This window comes from Capra hircus, chromosome 25, assembly GCF_001704415.2.
Source record: "Capra hircus breed San Clemente chromosome 25, ASM170441v1, whole genome shotgun sequence".
Classification (NCBI taxonomy): domain Eukaryota; kingdom Metazoa; phylum Chordata; class Mammalia; order Artiodactyla; family Bovidae; genus Capra; species Capra hircus.
In genome coordinates, this window is record NC_030832.1 from 33,578,621 (window position 1) to 33,604,231 (window position 25,611).

General features: G+C 48.9%; 1 protein-coding gene across 3 annotated transcripts; it reads right to left on the reverse strand.

Moving 5' to 3' along the window:
* FKBP6 (FK506 binding protein 6) lies at window positions 896-23,828 on the reverse strand. 3 transcript variants are annotated; one of them, XM_018040070.1, is made up of 9 exons: window positions 23,708-23,828; window positions 23,368-23,485; window positions 22,974-23,063; window positions 21,587-21,789; window positions 19,994-20,113; window positions 14,590-14,784; window positions 14,357-14,466; window positions 12,838-12,930; window positions 896-1,366 (listed from the first exon to the last, which is right to left on the reverse strand). In XM_018040070.1, exons 1-8 carry the CDS (start codon window positions 23,762-23,764, stop codon window positions 12,840-12,842), a joined length of 984 nt encoding a protein of 327 aa, XP_017895559.1. In that variant the 5' UTR covers window positions 23,765-23,828; the 3' UTR covers window positions 896-1,366; window positions 12,838-12,839. The 3 variants fall into 3 exon arrangements, with proteins under 3 accessions (XP_017895559.1, XP_017895560.1, XP_017895561.1); XM_018040071.1 differs by lacking the exons at window positions 896-1,366; window positions 23,708-23,828 and adding an exon at window positions 23,584-23,646 and having other exon boundaries at window positions 12,836-12,930; XM_018040072.1 differs by lacking the exons at window positions 896-1,366; window positions 22,974-23,063; window positions 23,708-23,828 and adding an exon at window positions 23,584-23,645 and having other exon boundaries at window positions 12,836-12,930.

Sequence of the window (25,611 nt, forward strand, 5' to 3'; positions counted from 1 at the left end):
CTCGACAGGAAGCATAGAGCGGGTTATGTCGCCACCTATCGCCCAGTTTGCTCAGTAAAAGTCAGCCAGGGCTCTGGGCCTTGTCTCTAACGGAAAAGCCCTCAGACCCTGTTCAGAAGACAGCAACCAGCCTGCGGGCGTGGGGAGCGGGGAGATCTCTGAGCATGTGGCAGGACAGGCCGCCCTCTCAGTTAGGAGCACTCCAGCTCGGCCCTCACCGCGTGACCCAGGCCCAGACCTTCCTCCCTGGGCTCAGGCCATGGCTCTGAATGAGACGGTGAGGGTCGGGTGGGGAGAGCAAGGCTCACAGAGGAGGACCGAGCACCAGGGCTGGGTGGGGACGGCCAAGCCCTTTGGGAGCCAGAGGCCTGTCCAAACCAGCCCCGCTGTCCCATGATGGGGAGAAGCGGCCCTGACTCGGAAGAGCCCTGGGGCAGTGTCAGAGTCCCTCGAGGCCAGTTTGTTCCTTCCTGGTCAGGGCAGGGCCATTGCTCACCTCCCAGACTCGTACCAAGAATGAGCAGCAGCAATGAGGTGAGGGCCCCGGGCGGACCCTCAGGTGGCAGCTATCACCACCCAGCACCACACTGTCCAAGACACCGCGGGGAGGCTGGCTTTGTAACACCTCAACACACACACATTTTTGCAAGACTCACCGTCCACAACAGTGCCGGAGGACTGGCTGGCTCCCAGGTTTCCAATTAACTCTCTTGAAACAGCTCCCCATAGAAGGGAGCAGATTTCAAGGGAACCCCAATGCAAAGGCACACGCATTTACCCTCAGGTCACAAAGAACTGCTGTGGCTCCAGAGAACAAACCCAACCCGCACTCTCACTGGCCCAACTGATCTCAGTGAACAGCTGTCCCTCTACTCAACACAAGTTACACTGGATCTTGCAAAGACAAGGAAGTGTTTTATTTACTTACAACAAAAAAACATCTGTAACATAATTCTCCCTTTTCAAAGCTAAGAGCCCTACAAAATACACAAAGCAATCCCTATTTGTATTCACCCAGGGACGAGAGCAGCAGGAAGGGGGCTGGGACTGGGGAAAAGCCAAGGACTAATTCTATTTGGAAAAACAAGCAATTGCCTTAAAAATAGCTTTGTCCTACTCATCAGCAGCTGCCCTTTCACCTCCTCTGCGTGAAGACGTGAAACAGAAAGCAGCAGCTGTGAAAACACTCCAGCAGCGTCAGTCAAGACGGGGCCGTGGCCTTGGACTGCAGAAACTCAGCCCCTCTTCCAAGCAGGTCGTGCACACAGTCTGCCCCGAGGAGATCCTTCCGGAAAGCGCTCTGCCCACCTCCCATAATGATGGAGAACTCCAGGCAGCTTCTCTTGCTTGTTATTAGCTGCAAAATCTAGGAATCAAACACAGCAGTTAGAAACACAGTGGACTCAGCTGTCCCAGAGGGCGCCAGAGCCAGTTCCGGGTCTGAGTCCAGACAGGAACCAGGGACAGACAGATGCCCCTAGGGGGCAAGGGCCCTAAGGGGTGGGTCCTGGGAAATGGTGACCTGTCAATAAGGTGGCTTTGAAACTTCAAGAACATCACCTCAGAAAATCAGAACATAAGGGCCCCTGAGACCATCTAGTTCAATTTTACTGTTCAGATGAAGCCCCCAAAGAGATGACTAACTCCTGAGTGTGGGCAGAGCTCTCCTCATTGGTCCATCTCGATTGTTCCACAAGGGCTACACATCCTCAACCACTCGAGGATGTCAAAAGCACTCCCAAAGGGCCAAACATACAAGCGGCTGCTTTCAGGGGGACACATGGGCGGCACTGACCACTAGGGATGTAACCAGACAAAACGCCTGGGCAGGCCTCACCCGGAAGTTCCACAGGATAGCTGGCTTCGCCACGAAGGCTGGTAACTCGGGCGCTGACGGCAGGGACCCGGTGTGGTAGTCTACCCAGAGCCGGGGGGTCCAAGTGGGCTCCCGGTTCCACTATTTCTGGCTCTATGACCCTGGGCCAGCTGTACCCCTTGCTTCCTCACCTGTCAAACACTCCTACAGGATATACTTCACTGAGCTGTCGCAAGACCAGTACGACCTCGACTGAAGGTGGGAACACAACGAAAGCTGGCGGGACAACCCACTGAGGGCTCTGCAGCCACTGCCTCCCCAGCTGGGCCCAGAGCCGTGGGAAACGCTGGGACACAGGGGTGGGCGCTGGCTGACACGCCGGCCCAGCCTGGGGCCCTGGCGCATGTGGGTGACCAGGGCTGAGGGGCGGGGGTCAGAGTCAAGAACACATCCTTCATTGCCGTCTTGCTGAACAGCAGCTTCAGGGTGGGGGAGAGACACCTGCCTGAGACAGTCCCCTCAACCCAAGCCCTGGGAAGAAGCAGGTGGGCCAGTGCAGACAGGAGAGGAGGCCAGTGCTTTCTGAGGATGTCCATCTTGCTGCTCATTTAAATCTACCAGGAAGAGTGCTTTTCTGTGCCTCTAAGTGCTGTGGCACTCTGCTGGCTAAGCCTGCTTGGCTGCCCTTTATAGTACATTACAGAAAAACATGGCACCAGTGAAATGCAACTGACACACCTCCTGGGACGTTCTTCAGTGGGATAAAGAGATAAACCAAAACACATAACTACTGTGAAGAAAAATCATCAGGCTATGGGGACACAGAAGGACGTCAGTTGTTATTTAACATAAAGTAACCGGAAAGACCTCTCCAAGGAGGCGACATTTAAGTAGACCGAGCTCTGAACAGTCAGAAGGGCTTTCCCGCTTGGAGGAAGGTCAGTGCAAAGGCCCAGAGTCAAGACCATGACTGGAGAGCGTGACAGGTACCAGGTCTGTGTGGGCAAAGTGGAGTGAGCACAAGGAAGAAAGCCAGCAAGGGGGCCTGTCACGCGGGCCACAGAGGCACTGAGAGGGCTTCAGGCTCACTCTCCCCAGTGGAGGTCACTGGAGCTTCTGAGCAGGGAACTGCCTTTTTAGGGATGAGTCTGGCTGCTCTGTGGAAGAGACTGCGGGGCTGAAGAACCAGTCGGGAGAGCAGCCCCTTCGCCTGTGCCAGCGCTCATCATGCAACCCAAGGAAAACCGAGGACTCCTATTAACCTACGAAGAGCAAATGCAGCTTCTTTTTGCCTCCAATTCTCCTACTCAGCTTACAGGTCTTTCATTACAGAATGTCCCATGACTGTGTCTGCTTAGGGAAGGAATATGCTCTTTTGTGTTAAAGGCACTCAGTCCTCTCCCAAAGCAACCAACTAAAAATGCACAATATTTCTATCCCTACTGCAAAGATTCAACATTATAAACCACAATAAGAGGCCAAAGGTTAAAAAAAGCTTATCTTTGTGACAGGAAGGCATTTGATAACAATCGTTCCTGACAGAAACTTGAGTATAAAAGCATTTCCTTAGCATGACAGAAAGAAGACTGTATCTTCACTGAAAGCCTGGATCATGCTGAGCAGTATAGCAGCAACAGGTCCACCCACCATGGTCACGCAAGATGTGGTGCTGAGCCGTCCGTCACCACCATCTAACACTATTCTGGAAGTGCTCAGCCCACAGGGGGAGACGGGCTCTGAATAAGAGAAGGTGGGAAACAGAGGACAAAGTTACCATTACTTGAATGACGATCGTATGCCTAGAGTATCCAGGGAAGCAACCGACATTTTACTATCAAAAAAAAAAAAACAAAAAACAAAAAAAACAAAACCCCCCAAACCTGAAAAACTCAGAAAGAGAAACAGGCAATTTATAGAAAGGATACTTGAACATCTGAAAAGATGCCTGATCATGGACATGGCAATACTAATAACAAGATCTCATTTTAGATGTGCCAAACTGGCAAAGATTAAGGCATCTAACAATACTAACGATGGCAAAGCCAAATAATGGAATCTCAACAGCACCAAAGGGGATATAAGCTGGTATAGAAGCTTGAGAGCTAGTGACTCCTGGATCAGTTGAAGTTACACATGTATCACCCAGTGACATGACATTTAAACAAACATCATAGAAAACTCAGCTGAGGGGATAACCATGTCATCTGTCTGTTTGCCTATCAATCACTGCTAGGAAGATGAGGATTCCCTTGTAGGATGGAATGCCGCTGAGTTGTTTTCTTAAACTGAGGCAGCTCTTTGTATGCTAACCTAGAAAACACCCAAACTGCATTATGGTACGAAATGTATACTTCTATTTGTGTGCAAGATTACACAGACACCCATAATCCTGAATATTCACAGAAATGCTTTGGGAAGGACACATAAGAAACGTCAGTGGTTACCTCTAGAAAACAGGGTTTGGGGACAGGGAGCTTTTATTCTCCACCTTCTGGGTTAAAACCATAAGCACATAGCATTTTTATAATTTAAATTAAAATACTGACAAAAAGTTACAGGGCGGGAGGATGGTAGAAGAAACGGAACAGCAGAATGCTGATAACCACACTGTCATGCTATTCTTTCTAAATCTGAATAGGTCTGAAAATATCCATAATAAAAAGTTTAATAATCATCAATGAAAACAAAAACTCAATCCAGTCTGTGTCCCATGGACTGACTGTAGAAATAAGCCCTGTGTTCAACATTTACACAGCACAAACGTGCACCTGAGGGTGCAGATGGGCAAGGAGAATGTCCAAGATCAGATACTGGGGCTTGTGAAGTTCAGTGAACAGAATTTTCAATTTGAAACTAATAAAAAGGGACGCTTAAGCATGAACGAAAATGCATCAAAATAAAAAAGTTCACATTTCATTTTGAAAATCCAATACTCATTGAATACTAAGGTGCAAACGGCAGAGAGAAAGCCGTCATGTACCTGGGGCTTAAGCAAAGATCAGCCAGGAGACCTACAAAGACAGAAGTCAGACTCGGGCAGGGAACATAGACAAAGGTCCAGGAGGGCAGACTCCAGCTGAATATATTAATACTAAACAAGCTGCTTCTGAGGAGAGTGAACCCCAGGCCTGGGGAAAAGGCACAGTCACTGTGAAATAGAAACTCCAGCAATGATATGATCAGTGTCCACAGTAGCTGCACAGAATAGTGGGCAGTAATCAGAGAAGGGTGTGAGAACCTAACGAGAAGACAGGGAAGTGGTGTAATCCTGGGACCTGGAGCCAGAGGCTGTGGAGCCTGGGGTGTCTCTGTCTGAAACCCTAGGGTAAAGGGCCCAGGGCCAGGTGGATAAAAGGAGTTCCCACGGCGTCGTGAACCAGCCCTGCCCGTCCACAGCCCTGGTCTAGAGCCTGTGAGCCACAGTGAGCGGGCAGACGTGAACAGTGTCTTGAGAAACCTCTAGAACAATGGATCTTCCCCTCTTGGGTGTCATACAGCCTTTGAAAAACTGGTGAAAGCTGTAGATCCCTCTTCAAGTCCCAGGTAATGCACAAGAAGGTGAAGACTCCTGGACCCTCCCTGAATCCGCTCAACTACTTCTCTAACTCAAAATGCATCCCTCAATCAGAATAAGCTGGTCTGGGTATCTCGAACATCCAACTGAGAAAAACTTTCCCAGACGCCCGAGCCCCTAACGTACTCCACGATGTGATGTTTGGCCACGCCGCCAGTTGGCTGTGCCCTCTGGCCTCGCGGTCCCCCTCCTGCCCCTCCTCCCGCCACCGCTGCGCAAAGCCAGCCCTCACTGCCGGGCCCTCCTCATCTGCCTGTCCCCACCTTGGCCTGGCCGCTGGTGGCCAGCTCCACACGGACTCCTCCTGCTGTAGTCCCCTCGGCATCCCTGGTCCGCACCTCCACCCAACTACCTCTACTTCTCAGCACTGGTGGGAGGCAGGCATCACGGAGTGCTCCCTTCCTGCTGGAAACACGCATCGAGCTGAGTGGTCCCCTGAAGCCTAGCCTTTCTAGGTGTAAACTGAACCCGAGCGCGCCCGGGCCTCTGCCCTGACCTGGGGACTCAGCACACTTCCTCCGATGACACCTGTCAGCGCTCACGGCCATCAGCTGCCACAGCATGGAGGGGAAGACAGCAAGATACATGACAGACGGGGTCAGAAGTGCCGCCACCGGCCACCCGTTTCCAAGCAAGGCTTGCGTTATCCACCGTGTTGGGTTTCTAACCGCCCTGCACCCGGTCCTTTCCTCTTCTCACGAGGATGTCTTGAGAAAGCAGTCTACCTTACTGTGCTCCACGGACCAGCTGACCCACAGCACCTGGAAGTTCGTGACAAACAGCTAGTCTGGGGCCCCAGCCAAGCTGCTGAGTCGAGCCCCTGGGGAGGGGCCCACCAACCAGGGTTTGAGGAGGCTGGGCCAGCAGCATAGGCTTGCTCCTTGCCTTGCACTTCCTGCTCTCAGTGCGGGGGGGGGGGTGGGGTGGGTGGGGGGGGGTGGGGGCAGGCGTGTGGTTTTGCCTGCATGCCCCCCACTCCACACTGGGATGAATGACTGAGCCATTTCCCAGTCTTTGTCCTTTGTGTTGGCGGGCATGACGCAGCTGGTCACTCCTCTGTGAAATTCACCCCCTGGAGGGTTTCTTTTGTCCTGTTTTTGTTTCTGCCTCTCCTGGTGTCAGAGACCCCGCTGTGAAGCTGACAGCAGCTGTCACTTGTCTCTGTGCAGGACACGCAACTACTCAGGGGCTCGTGCGTGGCTCCTTGAAGCCCACCAGAGCCTTCCCAGCTAACCCTCCCAACTCGTCCCCCGGGCTCCCAGCCTGTCCTCTTGGTTCCATGCTGTGCTCCCAGGGTCCCTCCTCTCTCTACACCTCCTCCTGGGTGACTTCATGTTCATTCCTGACTACTGATGCTTGCTTCTTTCACTCTATGCCTGTATCCTTACTCATCTAAGTCAGGGCCTGGGTTACACAGGCCTAGAGACACGGCTTATTCGTAATTAGGTAATTATGAATCCAAGAAATTAAAAACAGACTGAGCCAACATCTGACGGGAACGAAGGAGGTACAGAGAGATCTTAAAGATCTGATCGCTGCATTGTACGAACGGCAAGATTGCAGCCCAGAGGGGTTCAATGACTCGGCTGATGTCGCAGAAAACAAGCTAAGTCTGAGAATCCAGATTTTCCATGTTTCAGCCCCCTATGGAAAGGTAAGGGCACGTCAGTAATCACTGATTTGAAGACTAGAAAAAGGACCCTGGTCTATCTCCTGAATTTAACTAACTAGCCTTCGTTGACACCTCACTCACAAAGAGCCCAGAAGTAAACCTCAGTCGGCAGTGGGGCTCAGGGCCTGCTATGCTGTCAGGACTCTTGAGAGCTCCTTGGAAAGCAAGATCAAACCAGTCAGTCTTAAGGAAATCAACCCTGCATACTCTTTGAAAGAACTGATGCTAAAGCTCCAATACTATGGCCACCTGATGAGAACAACTGACTCACTGGAAAAGACCCTGATGTTGGGAAAGACTGAAGGCAGAAAAAGAGGGCGACAGATGATGAGACGGTTGGATGGCATCACTGACTTGATGGACATGAATGAACCTGGGCAAACTCTGGAGATGGTGAGAGACGTGGAAGGCTGCCATGGGCAGTCCAGGGGTCACGAAGAGTTAGGCATGACCTGGCAACTGAACAACAGCAACAACAGCGGCTGCCAAAAGGGGCTGTGAAGAGAGGTGAAGGGGCCGAAGAAACTACCAGTGGAAACATTTCCCAGGAAGCGGCACATCAAAAGGTGCCAACCCAAGTGGAGTATTTACAGGCACACGACAAAGGGATGGCGTCAGAAACCTCCTGAGCTGGAGGAAAAGGCACGTCACAGATTTCCTAAAGATCAAGGGACTATCTAACAGTCTGCCTGGAAAATGGCATGGCCCTCATCCAACAAGAGGATGGATGCCCAGTTACTCCCCGGAAAACACACCTCTGTTGGGAGGAGTAAGAGAAGTGGAGATCCAGGGAAAGTCAGTCAGAACTGACAACGTATAAAATCACAAAAATACACTGAAGCAAGTTACTATTTATTCAGGACTCAGACACGTCTAATTGGAGGCATGAAATACCTTTATAGACTCTACAGTGGATTTGAGTTTCTCCTTAATCCGTTTGGGAAGAACAGGATCAAGCAGATTCTCATCTGTATCTGGTCACACACTGTGAGGGATGATGATCTGCTCCTAGGGTTTCCTGGCAAGTGACCAGTACAGGTCGGACACAGGAAGGCTATTTTGGAACACGGGAACCCCTGACCCCAGAGGACCCCCGAGCCTCGGCACTGAGCTCTGTGGAGCCTGCAGCTCCAGGGCTCACTCTGGCCGACACTCTCTGAACCAGGACTAAAGGAACGCTAGAACCTCAACTACAGGAGCTTATTATTAGCCTTTATTTCTACCTGAGCCTCTTGGGAGCTGCTCTGACTTTCCAGAAAACACTTTCAAAAAATCTGTAAGGATATTCTTTCCCTGAGGCTGGCCAAGCAACATGGCTCAATCTTCTTAATTCTGTAGCCCAAAGGCTTCAGCTTCTCTTGAGTATGGAGAGCAGAGAAGAGGGAGGAAATTCCTAAACACCTAAGAAAGGAATTAAAAAAATCCCTGAGCAATCAGTGATAACGCCCCAGCTAGAGAGAGAAGTTGAATGTATTCAAAGCCTCAGACAGCATCTGGGGGTTTACATTTCAAATCAAATGAAAATGGTCACAGTTGTTTACACACACACAAAGACCTTCACAGAGAAAGGGTCTGATTTTCTGAGCTTTATTCCTCCCCCCGATCTGTAAAATAGGCATAATTTCTCCCTCAAAATATGATGGGAAGATTAAATGGGCTTATGGACATTACAAAGCACTGTGGACACAGACTGATGCTCAGACTCCAAGAAGAGCTATCAGCAAGCCTGTCACACCCTGAGCTCTCCTGCTCCCTCATGACAGACCTCTGCTTACTCCCACAGGCCACGTGTGAGCACAGGGTGGATTCCAGAGACCACACAGAAAGCAGCCACACACAGAAATGTATAAATACTCAAAACAACCAGAAGAAACTATGTGAACGTGCATAACAGACATTTAGTAAACAGCCATCACATGAAAAGGGTTCTTACAAACCAATAAAGAAAACGCCCAAGAGTGAGCAAAGGACAGCAACAGGAAATATGCACAAAGAATATACGGCCCAATAAATATGCCAGGTGTTCAGCCTCACTAGAAATTGAGGATATGCAGATTAATACAGAATTTATAGGCTAGTGTAGGAGTTGGAGCCCAGTGCAAAGCTCCTCCCTGTGGTATTTAAGGATCTCAAAGCATTTCGGTTGGCACCCATCTATTCAGCCTTAAATTAAGAAGGATGAGTTGAGAAGACCTGCCCAGGTAAACAGAGCCCCTGGTCAAATTTTCTTACTGTTTCATTCTTAAATGTGAATAAGCAGCCAAGAAACACCAACCATTTGTGGAAAGTCTGCAACATGGAAAAGAGAAAAACAAAAGCAAATGAGCAGACAGACAAGCATTTCAGAGAATGAAAGAAAATTTTAAGAGTGACCCTTATCTTTGAGAGATACGCAGGGAAATCCTTGTGGATGAAATGACATAATAATTGGGACTCCACACCCTCCAAACCCAGCCAGAGTCCTGCTTAGAGATTTTTCAAACTGGAGCTGCACTGGCTCAGAGGAGGGCAGGGTGGGTTAGGAATTCCCCTCTGTATAGAAAGGCTGTGGGAACGGACGCCTGGGCCTCCTCAGGGCAGGAGAGGAGGCAGCGAGGAAGGATGGACTCCCCAAGGCCCTCCATCTCTACCAGCCGAGTTCTGAGTGCTCAGTGTCTCCCCAAATCCCGTAGGCTCCCCCAGGGTCCCCTCAGCAAACCTCTTCTGCAGTGAACACTGTTAAGGACGGGTTTCTGCTATCGGCAAGAACATGAATCCTGAGAGCCAGTACGGGAGTCAGCTGGGAAGGCAAGGATTCAAGGAGGTGAGGCTGGTGTTTCGGCTAATTCATACTTGATCCAGCCACCCTTTACTGAGTGCCAATCCCATGCTAGGCATGGTTCCAGATGCTAGAAAATACAAAGGTGAAAGAGACATGGCCCACTGATGTCAAAAAACTAAGTTTACTATCACCAGAGGCTTAGAGAATATAATTGAGGGCACTCTTGTTCCATCAGAAGAAACAAACATTTCAGAAGACAAGACGGAGAAAAGTCAGTAGCTTCTAACAGCCTGGAAGACAATGGATTTTAAATGATCCTAGTTAGTTAAAACTAGGTTGGTGACATGATCTATTGATAAAAAGCTAGATTTCTGAAGTGACTAACCAGGTACGAGTACAATACAATACAAAAAAGGGGAGCCGAGAAACCATGGATGACACAAAAGTTAAAACGTGTTACAATCTCAGTGGCAGTGGGAATCTGCTGGTGATACAGACGGACTCGAGACTTTGGGACACCCCAGAAGCCATCTCGGAATCAGCAGCTAAAAAATGTCTCCTGGACGCAGAGAGGTGGGAGGTGAGGACAACAGAGAGGAAACTGTCCTGTTGGGTTTCCAAGGCCTTGTTCCTAGGACACACCTGGGAGAAACAGGATGTTCATTAAGCAGAAGGGCCTGCCAGCTCATGGTCCAAAATGTCATGGTGAAAAGCCACTGGACCTCCATTTCTGCCGGACACCAATGGTCATCTGGCTCATAGCTCAGGAGAGCTGTGAACACACCGGTGTCCCCACAAGGCCTGGAGGCCAGGGTCACAGGGTCATGGTCAGTGGTGACAGTGACGCTGGCGTGTGACACCAACTGTCTGTTTCTGATGGAGCAGAGACAAGAGCGTACGGATCACTCGTGAGAAAACTCTGGACTGAATGGGCCTTTTCACTGCCTCCTTCTCTCAGGCCTCTTTTGTAGAGAGACAGAGCAGGAAACAAAGAAGAGATTTATCACCATGAGCCCGTTCGGCAGCTGTTTTCTTGTCTCTCGTTTGACTTCTCTTAGGAGAGCAGAGCTATCTACTCAAGCCAAGCAGGTGTTTAAGGCAGGTGATTTTGTTTCCATTAATTTTCTGAAATAACAGTAAACCAGACAATAGAGTTACATCATGCAGTCCTGGAGAAACCAGAACCCGGTGTGTAACCCCCGGTGGGGTGTGTTTGCTGAAGGACCGGGGGTCCGCCCCCTGCTGCCCCAGCACCTTCCGTCTCTAGTTCTTGGAGTAAGTGGAACCTTAGCGGTCACCAACCATCCCCACCCTCGACATCTGGATCAATCATCATTAACAATGTGTTCAATGGAAGGTAAGGTTGGAGGCTTTCAGGTTTGGGGGAAAAACCAGATAAAGCATCATCTTCATTGCCCAGATAAACCATCACATTAATAACCATAAGGACAGCCTCACTACTGTGAAGGAGATGAATAAAAGCCATGAAACATTTCTGCTTTCACGTTTAGGCTTCAGTTCAGTCGCTCAGTCTTGTCCAACTCTTTGCAACAACATGAATCGCAGCACGCCAGGCCTCCCTGTCCATCACCAACTCCCGGAGTTCACTCAGACTCACGTCCATCAAGTCCGTGATGCCATCCAGCCATCTCATCCTCTGTCGTCCCCTTCTCCTCCTGCCCCAAATCCCTCCCAGCATCAGAGTCTTTTCCAGTGAATCAACTCTTAGCATCAGGTGGCCAAAGTACTGGAGCTTCAGCTTTAGCATCATTCCTTCCAAAGAAATCCCAGGGCTGATCTCCTTCAGAATGGACCGGTTGGATCTCCTTGCAGTCCAAGGGACTCTCAAGAGTCTTATCCAACACCACAGTTCAAAAGCATCAATTCTTCGGTGCTCAGCCTTCTTCACGGTCCAACTCTCACATGCATACATGACCACTAGAAAAACCATAGCCTTGACTAGACGGACCCTTCTCAGACCTATGAATCTAGCCCGAGCCCTGGATGGACCTTCCAAGTCTTCCGTGACCCTTCAAGAAGGCCCACAGCACGGGCCTGCCTCTGCACCACAGCGGCCCACGGCTCCAGGAGGGAGGGCTCCTCTCTTTCCAGTGGGCAGCATTTGTCATTTGGGGACCAAGGAGAACAGCCCACCTTCTCACCCAGACAGCAGATGGCCCCTGGCTTACGACAACCTGATTCACAACTTCTCTACCATATGATGGTGCAAATTCGATACTCATTCAGCAGTGATGTTTATACATGAAATTCTGAATTCAGATCTTTTCCCGGCTTGGCAGCACACAGCCCCATGGGCTCTCACGATGCAGGGCAGTGAGCTAGAGCTCCCATCAGTCCAGTGATCATGAGGGTAAACAACCGATAGCCTGGCAGCATTCTGAACCCAGACAACCATTCTGGCTTGCTGTCAGTACAGTGTTCAATAAATTACCAGTCAACACTTATAAAACAGGTTTTCTGTGGATTGATTTGGCCCAACTGTAGCCTAACGTCAGTGTTTCTGAGAGTGATTTAGACTGGCGAGGCTGGAGCTTGCTTCCCTGATGGTCCAGGGGTAAAGAATCTGCCTGCCAATGCAGGAGACACCAGTTCGATCCCTGGTCCAGGAAGATCCCACATGCCGTGGAGCAGACGAGCATGTGTGCCACGACTGTTGAGCCAGTGCTCTGGAGCCCAGGGGCCACAGCTACTGAGCCCACAGGCTGTAGCTGCCAAAGACATGCTCCCTAGAAGCCGTGCTCCGCACTGAGAAGACCACATACCACAACTATAGGGTGGCCCCCGCTCCCACAGCTAAAGGAGAGTCCACGTGGCAACCAGGACCCAGGACAGCTAGAAATCCATACGTAAAATTATTTTTAAAAAGGAACTCATTTAAGACTGGTGAGGCTAAACCACACTGTTCCGGGAGGACGTAGTAAATGCATTTTTGAGTTAACGGTATTTTCACCTGATGATGGGTTCATCCTGAAGCTTTTTGTGTGTCAGCTTACCTTTAGTTTTCTCCTACTGTAGAGCCATTGTCACCAGGAGCAAACATCCGGTGACACATTTCTCTCTCTTTGTCCATGTAGTCCCTGTAATAACTGCAGGGAGAAATACCCAGTAGTTAAGAGACGTGCAGCAGCTATGGCAAGTGACACCTGGCGGCTAGAATTCTCCACTCAGGGCCAGAAACACCGCAACTTCAGCAGGCCTCAAACCCAATCAGGAGGGGGTGGAAACAATGCTGGAAGAGGGGGAAATGGGGGGGCTCCCCAGAGGGCTGTTCAGGAAACCCTTGGACAAAAAGCCCACCATCTGCAAAGACAGCAGCCTCGAAGGCTGGGAGCCACTGTCAGAGAGGCTGTCAGCTGCGTCCAGCTGAGCAACACCTCATACTCAGAGATCTCTCATTTATCTTGGGGTTTTCCTGCTAAAAAATGGTCAGATTGCAAAATTTTTATACCTTTCTTATCAGGATATTTATAAACACTAGAAAGGAAATTTCTGTAAGTCTTCAAGGCCTGAAATGCAAATAGTTGGACCCAAGTAGGAGGTACACACACCTTGTGCTTTTTTTTTTTAATGTCAAAAAAGCTTTAGGGCTTCCTTGACAGTCCAGAGCTTAAGAATCCGCCTTGCAGTGCAAGGGACACGATTCAATCCCTTCACGCCTCAGGGCAGCTACACCCGTGGGTCACAGCTGCTGAAGCCTGCACACCGGCAGCCTGTGCTCTTCAACAAGAGAAGCCACCGCCAAGACGACCCCGGACTGCAACTAGCGAGCAGCCCCCGCTCGCTGCGACGAGAGAAGGCCTGCTCGCAGCAACAAAGGCCCAGCACAGCCAGAAATAGACACGTACTTTTTAAAAAAGAAAGCTTTAACCAGCAATCTGGATTAAACGTTTAAAAATGTTAACATAAGTAGAGAAACCTCACCGATAAAGAGAAACAAAAGACCACCTTAAAAAAAAAAAGTGGTTATGAGGCGATGGAATTATGTTGAAATTTTCAAAGTTTTCTACAATGAATATGTAGCTTCCACCATCAGAAAAAGTTACATTACTGAAATACTGGTATCGGTATCACCTGGGTAACAAGAGAGTCATCCTAGGGAATGCCTCAGACTGGAAAGAGCCATTTCAGATCAAATCAGCATCTTTAAGACATCTTCCTGCAGTCAGTTGAGAACAGAGGTTCTCAGCTGGCAGGGAAGAATATCTGAAGAATGCTGCCCTTTCTAAAAATCACACTGGCCACCTCTTTAGGGTATTGCCTGGTAAGGAGGACAGGGAGGTGGGCAATGGTCCAGACGTGTGTGGTTTGGAGGTCTGTCTTACGCCTCCACCCCCTCTCCAGAGCTGCGGGTTTAGAGCGCTGAGCACTTCCTAAAGCCAGCTCTAGGGGGCGCTGCCTCCTAACATGGGCTTGGCAACATCAAACAGTTCTTTACTGAAGTGAACAGGCCAGAGCGGCAGATACACCACACATTTCTTTCTCTGATTGTACTCCTGCAAACAGTGGTCTCACCTGGCCAGTTTCTTCAGCTCGTTATTGATGTCGTGATTGAAGGGCTGCTCCCTCTGGGCTCGGACTAGAAAATCCCGGGCCTTCTGGTACTCAGTCATAAGGAGACAAGCCTGCTCAAAGGACAACGTTACAAGCACACTTTAGGAAAGAGCCCTGCGGCAGTAACACAGTTGACCGCCGCCCTGCGGCCGTTCCTCGAGCATTCCATCCCAGGTCCCTGCCCTCCCGCTCACCTGTCCACAGCGGAAGAGGGCCTTGGCATTCTTTTGGTCAATGATCAGAGCCTGCTCTCCATAGCGCAGGGCCATGGTGGGGCGCTCCAGCTTCAGGTAAGTAAAGGACAGGTTGAGGAAAACAAGCAGCTTAGCAGTCTCCACCAAGTGCTGCTCTTCAGGGGCCGCTGTTCGCCGGTGGAGGAGCAACAAGGCCTGCGGAAAGGAAGAGACAGGTGGTCGAGAGAAGGTGGTCTTATGTACAGCAAACCCTAAGAATACACACACACAATCAGAGCTAAAAAATGAGCTCACAAAGTTGCAAGACACAAAATCAATATATGTGTTAGCTGTATTTCTTTAACAACAATTCAAACAGGAAATTAAGAAAACAACTCCATTTATAATAGTACCAAAAAGAATAAAATAAGTGGCAATAAATTTAAAGTGCAACACTTATAGACTGAAAACTATAAAACGTTGTTGAAATTCAAGATCTCAGTAAAGGGAAAGACAGTTCATGTTCACAGATTAAAACACCTAATTCTGTTAAGATGGCAATAGTGCCCAAATTATTCTACATTTTCAATTCAACCACTGCCAAAATTTCAACTGCCTTTTTTGCAAAAATGGTCAAGCTGATCTGAAAATTCATATGGAAATTCATGGGATCCTAACACTTAAAAAAGGCGCGGTGAAGGCAGGGTGGTCAGAGAGAGATCAAAGTTGAAAGACTCACACTCTCTAATTTCAGAGCTTACTACCAAGCCAGTGTGGTCCCCATACAGACAGACACATAGATCAATGGAACAGAACCAACAAGGCAGATGGAGAATCCAGGAACAAACCTATGTACATCTAGAATCAACTGATTATTAACAAGGTGCCAACACCACTCAACGGAGAAAGAGTAGCCTTTCAGCAGATGGTGCTGTGATAAACGGATGTCAGCAAGCAAGAGGATGAAGTTGACTCCTACCTCAGACAACATACAATTAATCAAAATGGACCACAGACCTAAACCTAAGAGCTTAACTGTAAGAAAGACTCTTAGAGGAAAACATGAGTGTAAACCTTTGTAGTCTTAGATGAATTCTGACACTGAAAGCACAAACAGCTAAAGAATAAATTACCGGGACTTTATCAAAATTAAAAGCTTTTGTGCTTCAAAGGACACTATCAAAAAAGTGAAAGAACAAAATGACTGAAGGCTGAATGATGTTTAAGAAAGATCATTATAACAGGCAGTCACCGGTTTCGGTCGACAACATAGAATGGTTTACTGCTGTCATTGTCCATGCCTTCAGATAATTTATTTTGACTTTTGAAATAAAAAGACATCTTTTCCTTTTCAGGAATGTACAAAAGTAAAATAACAACCACAGAATAGGAGAAAATATTTCCAAATCACATTTGATAAGGGTTTAGTATCCAGAATAAAGAACTTTTACAACTCAACAATAAAGACAATCAAATTTAAAATGGGCACAGGATTTGAATAAACATTTCTCCTAGGAAGACACACCAATAGCTAATAAGTATATGAAAAGACACCCAACACATCATTAGTTATCACGGAAACGCAAAATCACAATGACATACTACTTTATACCCACTAGGATACCCACTAGGATAAAAAATGGAAGGTAAGTGTTGGTGAGGATGTGGAGTAACTGGGAGCCTTGTATTGTTGGTGGGAATGTGAAAAGTTGTAGCCACCACGGAAAACAACTTGGCAGTACTTCAAAAAGTTAAACAGGTTCACCATATGACCCAGCAATTGCGCTCCTAGCTATGTACCCCAAAGAACTGAAAACATCAGTCTATGCACAAAAACTGGTGAACAAATGTTCTTAGAAACATTATTCACCATAGCCATAAAGTGGAAACAACCCAAATGCCCACCAACTGATGAACATAAACAAGAGGCAGCAAGATCCCCGTGGCTACAGCCGACAGGCTCAGGCTGCCAGGCCCCTCTGGCCACGGAATTCTCCAGGCAAGAATACCGGAGTGGGAAGCCATTCCTTTCTCCAAGGAAAAGCAATTTCTGACCCAGAGATCAAACCCGGGTCTCCAACATTGCAGGCAGAGTCTTTACTGTCTGAGCCAGCAGGGAAGCCCCAATAAGAGCCGCACGACAGAGTATGTTATTCATCTATAGGAAGGAATAAGGTACTAACTCACGCTGCAGCATGGATGACCCGGAAACATCACGCTGAGTGACAGGAGCCAGGACAGGGTAAATGCCGCTATTACTCCACTCACATGAGTACCCGCAACAGATAGACTCACAGAGACAGAAAGCAGAATAGAGGTTGCCAGAAGCTGGGGGCAGGAGAAGTGGGAGTTACTGTTTACTGGATAAAGAACTTCTGTTTGAGATGATGAAAAAGTTCTGGAACAGGCAGTGGCAATGGTTGCACAACATTCTGAACGTACTTAATGCCACGGGGTTATATACCTAAAAGTGCTTAAAATGGTAAAACTTATGTTTGGCAAATTTTACAATTTAAAAAATAAAATTTTTAAAAGGAATAAACTGCTAATACATACTACAACCTAGATAAACTCTGAAAGCATTTTGCTTCCTGAAAGAAGCCAAACACAAAGGATCACATGCTTCATAATTCCATTTACACATAATATCCCAGATAAGCAAATCCATAGAAAGAGTAAAACAGGGATTATCGGGGGTGTAGGAGGGAACGGTTGAAGAAGGAAATGGCAACCCACTCCAGTGTTCTTGCCTGGAGAATCCTAGGGACGGGGCAGCCTTGGTGGGCTGCTGTCTCTAGGGTTGCACAGAGTCGGACATGACTGAAGCTACTTAGCAGGAGGGAATGGTAACTGCTAACAGGTTTCTTTTTGGGGTGATGGAGTGTTCTGGAATTCAGTAGTGGTAATGGCTGCACAACCTTGTGAATAAACTAAGAATTACTGAACTGTACACTTAAAAGTGTGAATTTTATGCTACGTGAATTATATCTCAACAACAGTAAGCAATAAATGGCTCTGGGAAAACTGGACAGCTACAGACAAAAGAACCAAACTGGACTACTTACTCAGACCACACACAATTTCAAGATTTAAAACGCAGGCTGTGTGCTATGCTCAATCGTGTCTAACTCTTTGCAGCCCCAAGAACTATAGCCCACCAGGCTCCTCTGTCCATGGGGATTCTCCAGGCAAGAATACTGGAGTGGGTTGCCATGCCCTCCTCCACCAGGGGATGTTCCTAACCCAGGAGTCAAACCCAGGTCTCTCCCCACTGCAGGCAGATTCTTTTCCATCTGAGCCACCAGGGAAAGCCTTAAAATGTAAGGCCTGAAACCAAGAAACTTTTAGAAGAGAACACAGACAGCATGCTCTCTGACACCCACGTCTGGAATACTTTTTTGGGTATGTCTCTTCAGGCTGAGGAAACAAAAGCAAAAATAAACAAATCGAACTACATCAAATTAAAAAGCATAGCAGAGGAAACTATCAACAAGAAGAAAAAGCCACCAATGAATGGGAGAAGGTATCTGCAAAACAATATATCCAGTGAGACGTTATTATCCAACATATACAAAGAACTCACACAACTTAACATTAATAAACAACTGATTGAAAGATAAGCAGAGGACCCAAATAGACATTTTTCCAAAGAAGATATATATACAGCCAGGAAGCACATGAAAAGATACTCACCACCACCAGTCATCAGGGAAATGCAAATCAAACCACAATAAGGTATCACCTCACACCTGCCAGAATGGCTATCATCAAAAAGACAACAAATAGCCAGGAGCTGGCAAGATCGTGGAGAAAAGAAAACCCTGGGCACTGTTGGCAAGAATATAAATTGATGCAGCCACTATGGAAAACAGTATGGTTACTCAAAAAGTTAAACACACAATTACTATATGATCCAGCATTCCACTCCTGGGTATTTGTCCAAAGGAAACAAAAACACTAATTTGAAAAGATATATACACCCTATGTTGACTGAAGCATTATTTACAGTAGCCAGAGGCGACTCACTGGAAAAGATCGTGATGCTGGGAAAGATTGAGCGCAGGGAAGAGAAGGAGATGACAGAGGATGAGATGGTTGGACGGCATCACCAATTCAATGGACATGAGTTTGAGCAAATTCTGGGAGTTGATGATGGACAGCGAGGCCTGGCGTGCTGCAGTCCATGGGGTCGCTAACAGTCAGAAACCACTTAGTGACTGACCACCACCACCCAGGAGCCCAGCAACAGATGAATATTTAAAGATGTGGTATATATACATAATGGAATATTATTTAGCTCATATAAGATGGAACAAAACCTCACCATCTGTGACGAACAAATGGACCTAGAGGCTATTATGCTAAGAGAGAGAAAAAGAAGAAATATTTCCCTCCTCTTCCAATAGAGCCTCCATTTCATTCAAAGCAGCAACATAGTAATTAAACCATACTTTCCAGCTTCCTATCTGCATACAGCTAAGGGCAAATGGACATTCACCATAGGATATCATGAGAAGTCAGGGTAGGAGAATTCTGGAAAGCTTGTACTATGAATACACACACCAGACTCTTCTTCCCTCCCTTCTTCCTGCCCAGATGACCACATGATGCTGCAGGTTGAACTACCATCTTGAGAAGGAAAAAGACAATAAAGACACGCTTAAGGGCAGCTGATCAGAGAGACCTCTGGAACGTTCCCTGATGGCTTTGTGGAACAGCTGTTTATGCTGGCCTTGAAGTGCCTCCCTTCTTATGTGAGAAAAATTACATCACTAGTTTTTGAAAAAAATTTTCAGGAGTTTGTGGTTTACAGCTGAATGCAAATCCTGAATGTTTAGGCTCGCTATGCAAATGAGACAAAAATCGGAATGCCCCTAAACTTTATCCTGTTTGCCTCTATAGCCTAGGAGGCAAAGTTGGGCACACAGAAAGTACTCATTATATTCGTGAACGCGTTACAAAGCAAACAGCGGATTCCTGTCAGCAGAACCTCCACAGGAAGCCAAATCACAATCAGAAGCTTGGCAAGAATGGCATTAGATTCAGATGAATGTCCACTGTCAAAGAGACAGGAAATAAACATGGCAAATGGGGTAGAGAAGTCAGTTGGTAGACGACCCAAAACTAGAAAGAGAATTTAAAAAAATTTTATTGAAATACACAGTCAAGTACAAAAGCAAGCATCGAGCTCGATGAACGATCACAACCTGAACACACTCATGTAAACCACATCCATACTAAAATATTACCAGGTTCCCCTAAACCCTGCATCCCCTCTCCCAGTTTTTAGCCCTCTGGCATGAGGATTTTTAGGTTAAGATTTTTCTTAACAGTTGTAGGTGAGAAGAAGGGACAGAGATAAAGTCTCTCTCTCTTAAAGAAGGAAGTTTCCAGGGTCTACACTTACACTCTGAGGCAGTCTTACCCGTTTATATCTCACTTTGGCATCATAGAAACGATTTTGGCGGAAAAGGTAGTTGCCAAACTCTCGTTCAGTAGCTGCCACCTTTAGGACCTTCTGAAGTGGAAACTGACTCTGTTGCTCCTAAGGATCAAAGACAAGGATGTCAGCAAGGAAACTGAAAGCCCCACCGCCACAGCGCCAATGTCACTACAGCTGTTAGGTCTGTTCCTTTAGACCATGACCTCTGCCGCCGCAGCTGTGCCGAGGAGGGGCTAGGGGCCTGCGTAGGAGTCATCTCTGAATCCCAACAGAAGCCACAGCAGGTAGATGTCATTACTGCTGTTTTACGGATGAGGGCCAAAAGGAGGTCCACTAGTTTAGACCTACCCAGAGATGCTCCCTAAAGAAACAGTTTCGCACAGAATTAGAAGCTGATGGAACCTGCCAAGCACACAGTGCAGGTCTCATGACAACTACTCATCCAGCGAGTGTTTGACAGTCCTGGTCTGCCCAGAGCTCTGCTCGTCTTTCCGACCATGATGCTCTACCCTGGGTGCACATCAGAATTACCAGTGGAGCCTCTTTTTAAACAGACATCCTGGCCCCACCCCTGCTGCTGCTAAGTCACTTCAGTCGTCTCCAACTTTGTGCAACCCCATAGACGGCAGCCCATCAGGCTCCCCTGTGCCTGGGATTCTCCAGGCAAGAACACTGGAGTGGGCTGCCATTTCCTTCTCCAATGCATGAAAGTGAAAAGTGAAAGTGAAGTCGCTCAGTCATATCCAACTCTTAGCGACCCCATGGACTGCAGCCCACCAGGCTCCTCTGTCCATGGGATTTTCCAGACAAGAGTACTAGAGTGGGGTGCCATCGCCTTCTCCAGCCCCACCCCTAAACATTCTAAATCAGCACACAAGAGGTGGGACCCAGGTTTTCTGCAAGAACCTCTGTATTGTGAAAATATGAGAAAACGGTAGTCTCTCCCTTGCGGTGGTGATGGTTTAGCCGGGGAGACATCATGTGAACCCGGGGTGGACATCTAAGGCCAAGTGTACAGCCAGAGTGAGACAGCAGGACAAGGAGCACCCATCACTGCTGACGATTAGAAGCCCCGTCTGTACAGGGTAAGTTCTGTGTGAGGCTACAGAGGAAAAGCAGTTTTAAAGCTATGTTAAGACAGAGGCCATCCATCCCAGTTTACACCCAGAGTCCTCGTATCCCATCCGTTTGCAATTTCCCTCTCAAGAGTCCTGGGTTGGACAACAAATTACACAGTCAGCCTAGTTATGAGCTACCAGTGCTCAACTTGCTGAAACCCAAACAGCACTGAGAAGCGAATACTGTCTTTCAGGCAGACGTAGGCAAATGGTGACAAAGGGCAGCTCAACCTGCTGGTCCATAACCCTGGCCGAGCACAGGTTCCCACACATCAGGGCCAGCAGCACTCAGGCAGACACACACTAGCGAGTGGTAAGATACTCCTCCCCTCCACCTCTCCACACCGGGGCCTTGGTCAGACCCTGGGGCTGACGATCACCAGTGGGGTAGGATAATCACCTGAAACACAAACCCATTCCTCTACCAAAGAGCTAACATCTGTGCTCCAGAACTTACGGCTGAGAGGGCACAAAACTTGTCCGACTCAGCAGAGTCCAGGAAGTCGAGCAACTCGATCTCAAACAAGACGGTGGTGTTTGGGGGGATCAGCGGAGGGCAGCCCAGTGTTCCGTAGGCATAGGTGGGTTTGAACAGGAACCTGGCCAGCTCCCCTCTCCGCATGCTCAGAAGGCCCAGCTCCATGCCCCACAGTGTAATATCTGGAAGAAGTGACAAAAAACACGGTGGAAGCTGGCCCATTGCTCCTCACTGCCTCCCCTTTCACATCCACATCTCTCCGAAAGGCATCCCCAAGCCTTCTGCGTTGTCGTCCCAATTCACCCCGCCCCCAGACTCCTCCAGCTGCTGCAGTGTCCTGGCCTTGGCATCTTTGTTCATCTTCTTCCCGCAATGTGTTCTCCTACCCCCTCACGCCCGGCTTCTACTCTGAGCGAGCTCTTATTCAAACTTTAGGGCTCATTTGAATACCCCATCTGAGGTGAACGATTCCCAGCTGGAATGAACTGTGCCTTCATTAAGCATTCCCACCAAACACTGCTTATACATTTTACCGTCCCCCAGATTTCACCAGCTTAGTTGTCTGGAGTGTGTCAATCTCTACAACACTGGTCACAGCCTTTCTAACCATATGAGTACATCCTTTTTTTTCACTCTGCCTTATGGAATAGTCATTCAACAAATGTCTTCATAATAAACAAAGAAATATGTAGCACGCCTGGTTACGCCACAAATGCAAAGATAACCCTGTCAGGGAAGCCATCTCCCAAATATCTAGGTCTCAGAGGAGAATGTGGAAGACAACACAGCTGGTTTAGCAAAACCCAGCCTCAGAAAAACGGACTCAAGTGCCCTGGATAGTTTTCCGGTCCTCAGGCACTACCCTCTGTCAGTTCCCTCAAGCAACTTCTTTTTTCCAGCTCCTTATCTGAACTTCCTTATCAGGGCTTCCCTAGTGGTGCAGAGGTTAAAGCATCTGCCTGCAATGTGGGAGACCTGGGTTCGATCCCTGGGTCGGGAAGATCCCCTGGAGAAGGAAATGGCAACCCACTCCAGTATTCTTGCCTGGAGAATCCCATGGATGGAGGAGCTTGGTGGGCTACATACAGTCCACGGGTAGCAAAGAGTCGGACACGACTAAGCGACTTCACTTTCACTTTATCTGAACTTGGACTACCTGGTGGCTCAGATGGCAAAGAATCTGCCTGCAATGAAGGAGACTTGGGTTCAGTCCCTGGGTGGGAAAGATCCCCTGGAGAAGGAAATGGCAACCCACTCCAGTACTCTTGCCTGGAGAATTCCAAGGACGGAGGAACCTGGCGGTCCAAGAAGTCACAGAGTCTGACAGGACTGAGTCCCCAACACTTTCACTTTCATCTGAACTTACCCTCTCCAAGTTTCATGAGCCGAGGAGTTTTCCTAAAGCAATTAGAATCAAAAGGCTTGTCCATGTGCTCCAGATATCCAGAATATTTCACTAGGAAAAGAAAAGACACTCATGCCTCCATATCAAATCTCTTTGTCACCCAGAAACAATGTTAAGTACCTTGAACTTGACCCCTACCCCCCACCCCATGATTGAAAAAAGTTTTGCTCAACGTTTAGATGCCTACCCTTTGGCGGTGTGGCTCAAGAGCTGGGCTGATGGCCTCCCAGAGCCCCTGTTCACGGCTGTCTCACACAAAGGGTAATGGGTTTCCTCACTTACTCCTTGAAACCCAGCCCTTGGGCACGCCAGCCTCCCAGGGCAGAGGGCACCTGGGCCCGGCCGCCAAACATACCGAGCACGGAGGCGTCCGGTGTCACCAGCTCTCCAGCTCCCTCTCGAATGACATCCTTCAGCACGCCTCGGTCCCCGGAAATGTCCAGCATCCTTTGACTTAAGCGCTGGTATGGAGACTTATGGGGGATGAAACACACCACCTCAGAGCCCTGGATGGACACCCTGACTCTGCCGGCTCCAAACAACCCCTACTCCCCGGCGCCCGGGCCCTCACCTGTCTGGGGGAGTCGTCTCTTTGCAGGACTCCCGGGTTCCGGGCGCTGCCCCCCATTTCCGTGCCGCCTGCCCCTAGGCCCCGCCGCCCTATGCCCCACAGCGATGCGGTCGCCCTTTTATACCCGGTCTTCCGCGTCCAACCGTGACAATCCGTTCAAGGGCCTCGAGGAGACGCTCATGGCTCGGCTCCAACCGCCGCCAACCGCCAGTGGCGAGTGCGCCAGACCACGTGCGCGGACACCGGGAAGGTCACGTGACCGGGCACGTGGTGGGAGTGGGTGGGGCACGCACAGAGCGGGATCCCGCGCTACTTGAGGCCGCGTGGGGCATGACGGGACACGTGGTGCACCACGGGACACGTGGCAGGGGCACGGGGAGCGTGACGCAGCTTTCGGCCAGGATGTGCAGGTGCTGAGGATCAGCCGCTGGGTACGTGATGGCCGAGCTGCGGACACGTGGCCGGCGGGACACGCTGCAGAGGACAAGGCTTCAGACGCGGGGTGGTGGTGGGGGCTGCTGAAATGGTCAGGGCCATGGATGTGGGTGATTCCAACCCTCCCTCCCTCTCCTTCCGGCTCCAGGGATACATAGGAGGCGGACAGCACTTTAAAGTCAATCTGCCCAGTTCCTGCAGAAGCAAGGTGATGCTGGGCCTGCCCCTGGCCATCAGCAAGTCTGCTACACCTGTGTGCTCCTGGTACAAAGGGAGAATGGCCCGAGATCCCACCCGCTCCAACCTGTTCCTTACTTCCTCCCACTCTTGGCAAGTTGAGGACTGGGCATCACTGGGCATCCCATCTCTCCTGCACCCATCTTGCCTTGACCACGGGGTCATTTCATTTCACTTAGGTGTGTCCCTAAATCCCCCACCTAAAAACAAACAGGCTTCTCTTTGTCCCAAATCTCCCTCCTGCTACAGGTGGTCTCATTCCTCCTCTTCCTGGGAAAAACTTCTCAAAAGGGTTTCTACAAAGGCTTTCTCAACTATCCTGTCTCCACCTCCTTACTCTTCATTTTCTTTTCCACTCGAGTACCACTTTCCCGGGGTTCAGGCCACCATTCACTTTTGTTGTTGCCAACTCCATTAGACCCCTCTTTGTCCTCTAGTTACTGGACTCTCGGCAGCATTTGATGAAGCTGACCTGACCTTTAACTGCCTGTTTTCTTTTGGCTTCTGTATTTAGTTTTTTGGGGGGGTTTTGCCTCTTGTAACAAATGACCACAAAAGGAACTGTTTTAAGCAATACATTTATTATCTCACAGGTCTGGTGGTAGAAGTCTTAACACTACTCTTGCTGGGCTAAGATGGAGGCATCAGCCTCACTCAAGGCTTTGGGAAAGAATCCACTTTAAAGCCCGGTCAGATCATTGGCTAATCCAGGTCCTTGAAACTCTTGGCCTCGAGGTCCCTGTGTCCTTGTTGTCAGCCAACAGTGACCCTTATCTTTTAGAGGCTACTCTGTGGTCCTTGCACATGGGCCCCTATACATCTCAGAGTCAGCAACAGCTTGCTGATTCCTTCTCAGGCTGGGAGGGAATATTACCTGGTTGATGTTTTTATAAGCTGGCCTCCTCTCCTGCTGCATCTCTGACTCCAGCCAGGGCACGTTCTGTGTTAAGGGGCAACATGATTAGATTGGACCCACCGTGATAATTCAGCTCCATGACTATAATTATTACATTTGCAAAGTCCCTTTTGCCGTCTAAGGAAGCATATTCACAGATCCTAAGAATTAGGGCATGGACATCCAGTGGGTTTAGCTGGTGGCTCAGATGGTAAAGAATCTGCCTGCAATGCAGGAGACGCAGGTTTGATTCCTAGGTCGGGAAGATCCCCTGGAGGAGGAGATTTGCCTAGAGAATTCCACAGACAGAGGGGCCTGGCGGGCTACTGTCCATGGGGTCGCGAAGAGTTGGACACGACTGAGCGACTAGCCTGCACACGTCCTTTGGGTAGTCACTGTTCATGCCACACTGTCCTGGTCACCACACACTCCTGATTTTCCGCCTACCAGCTCAGCTGTCC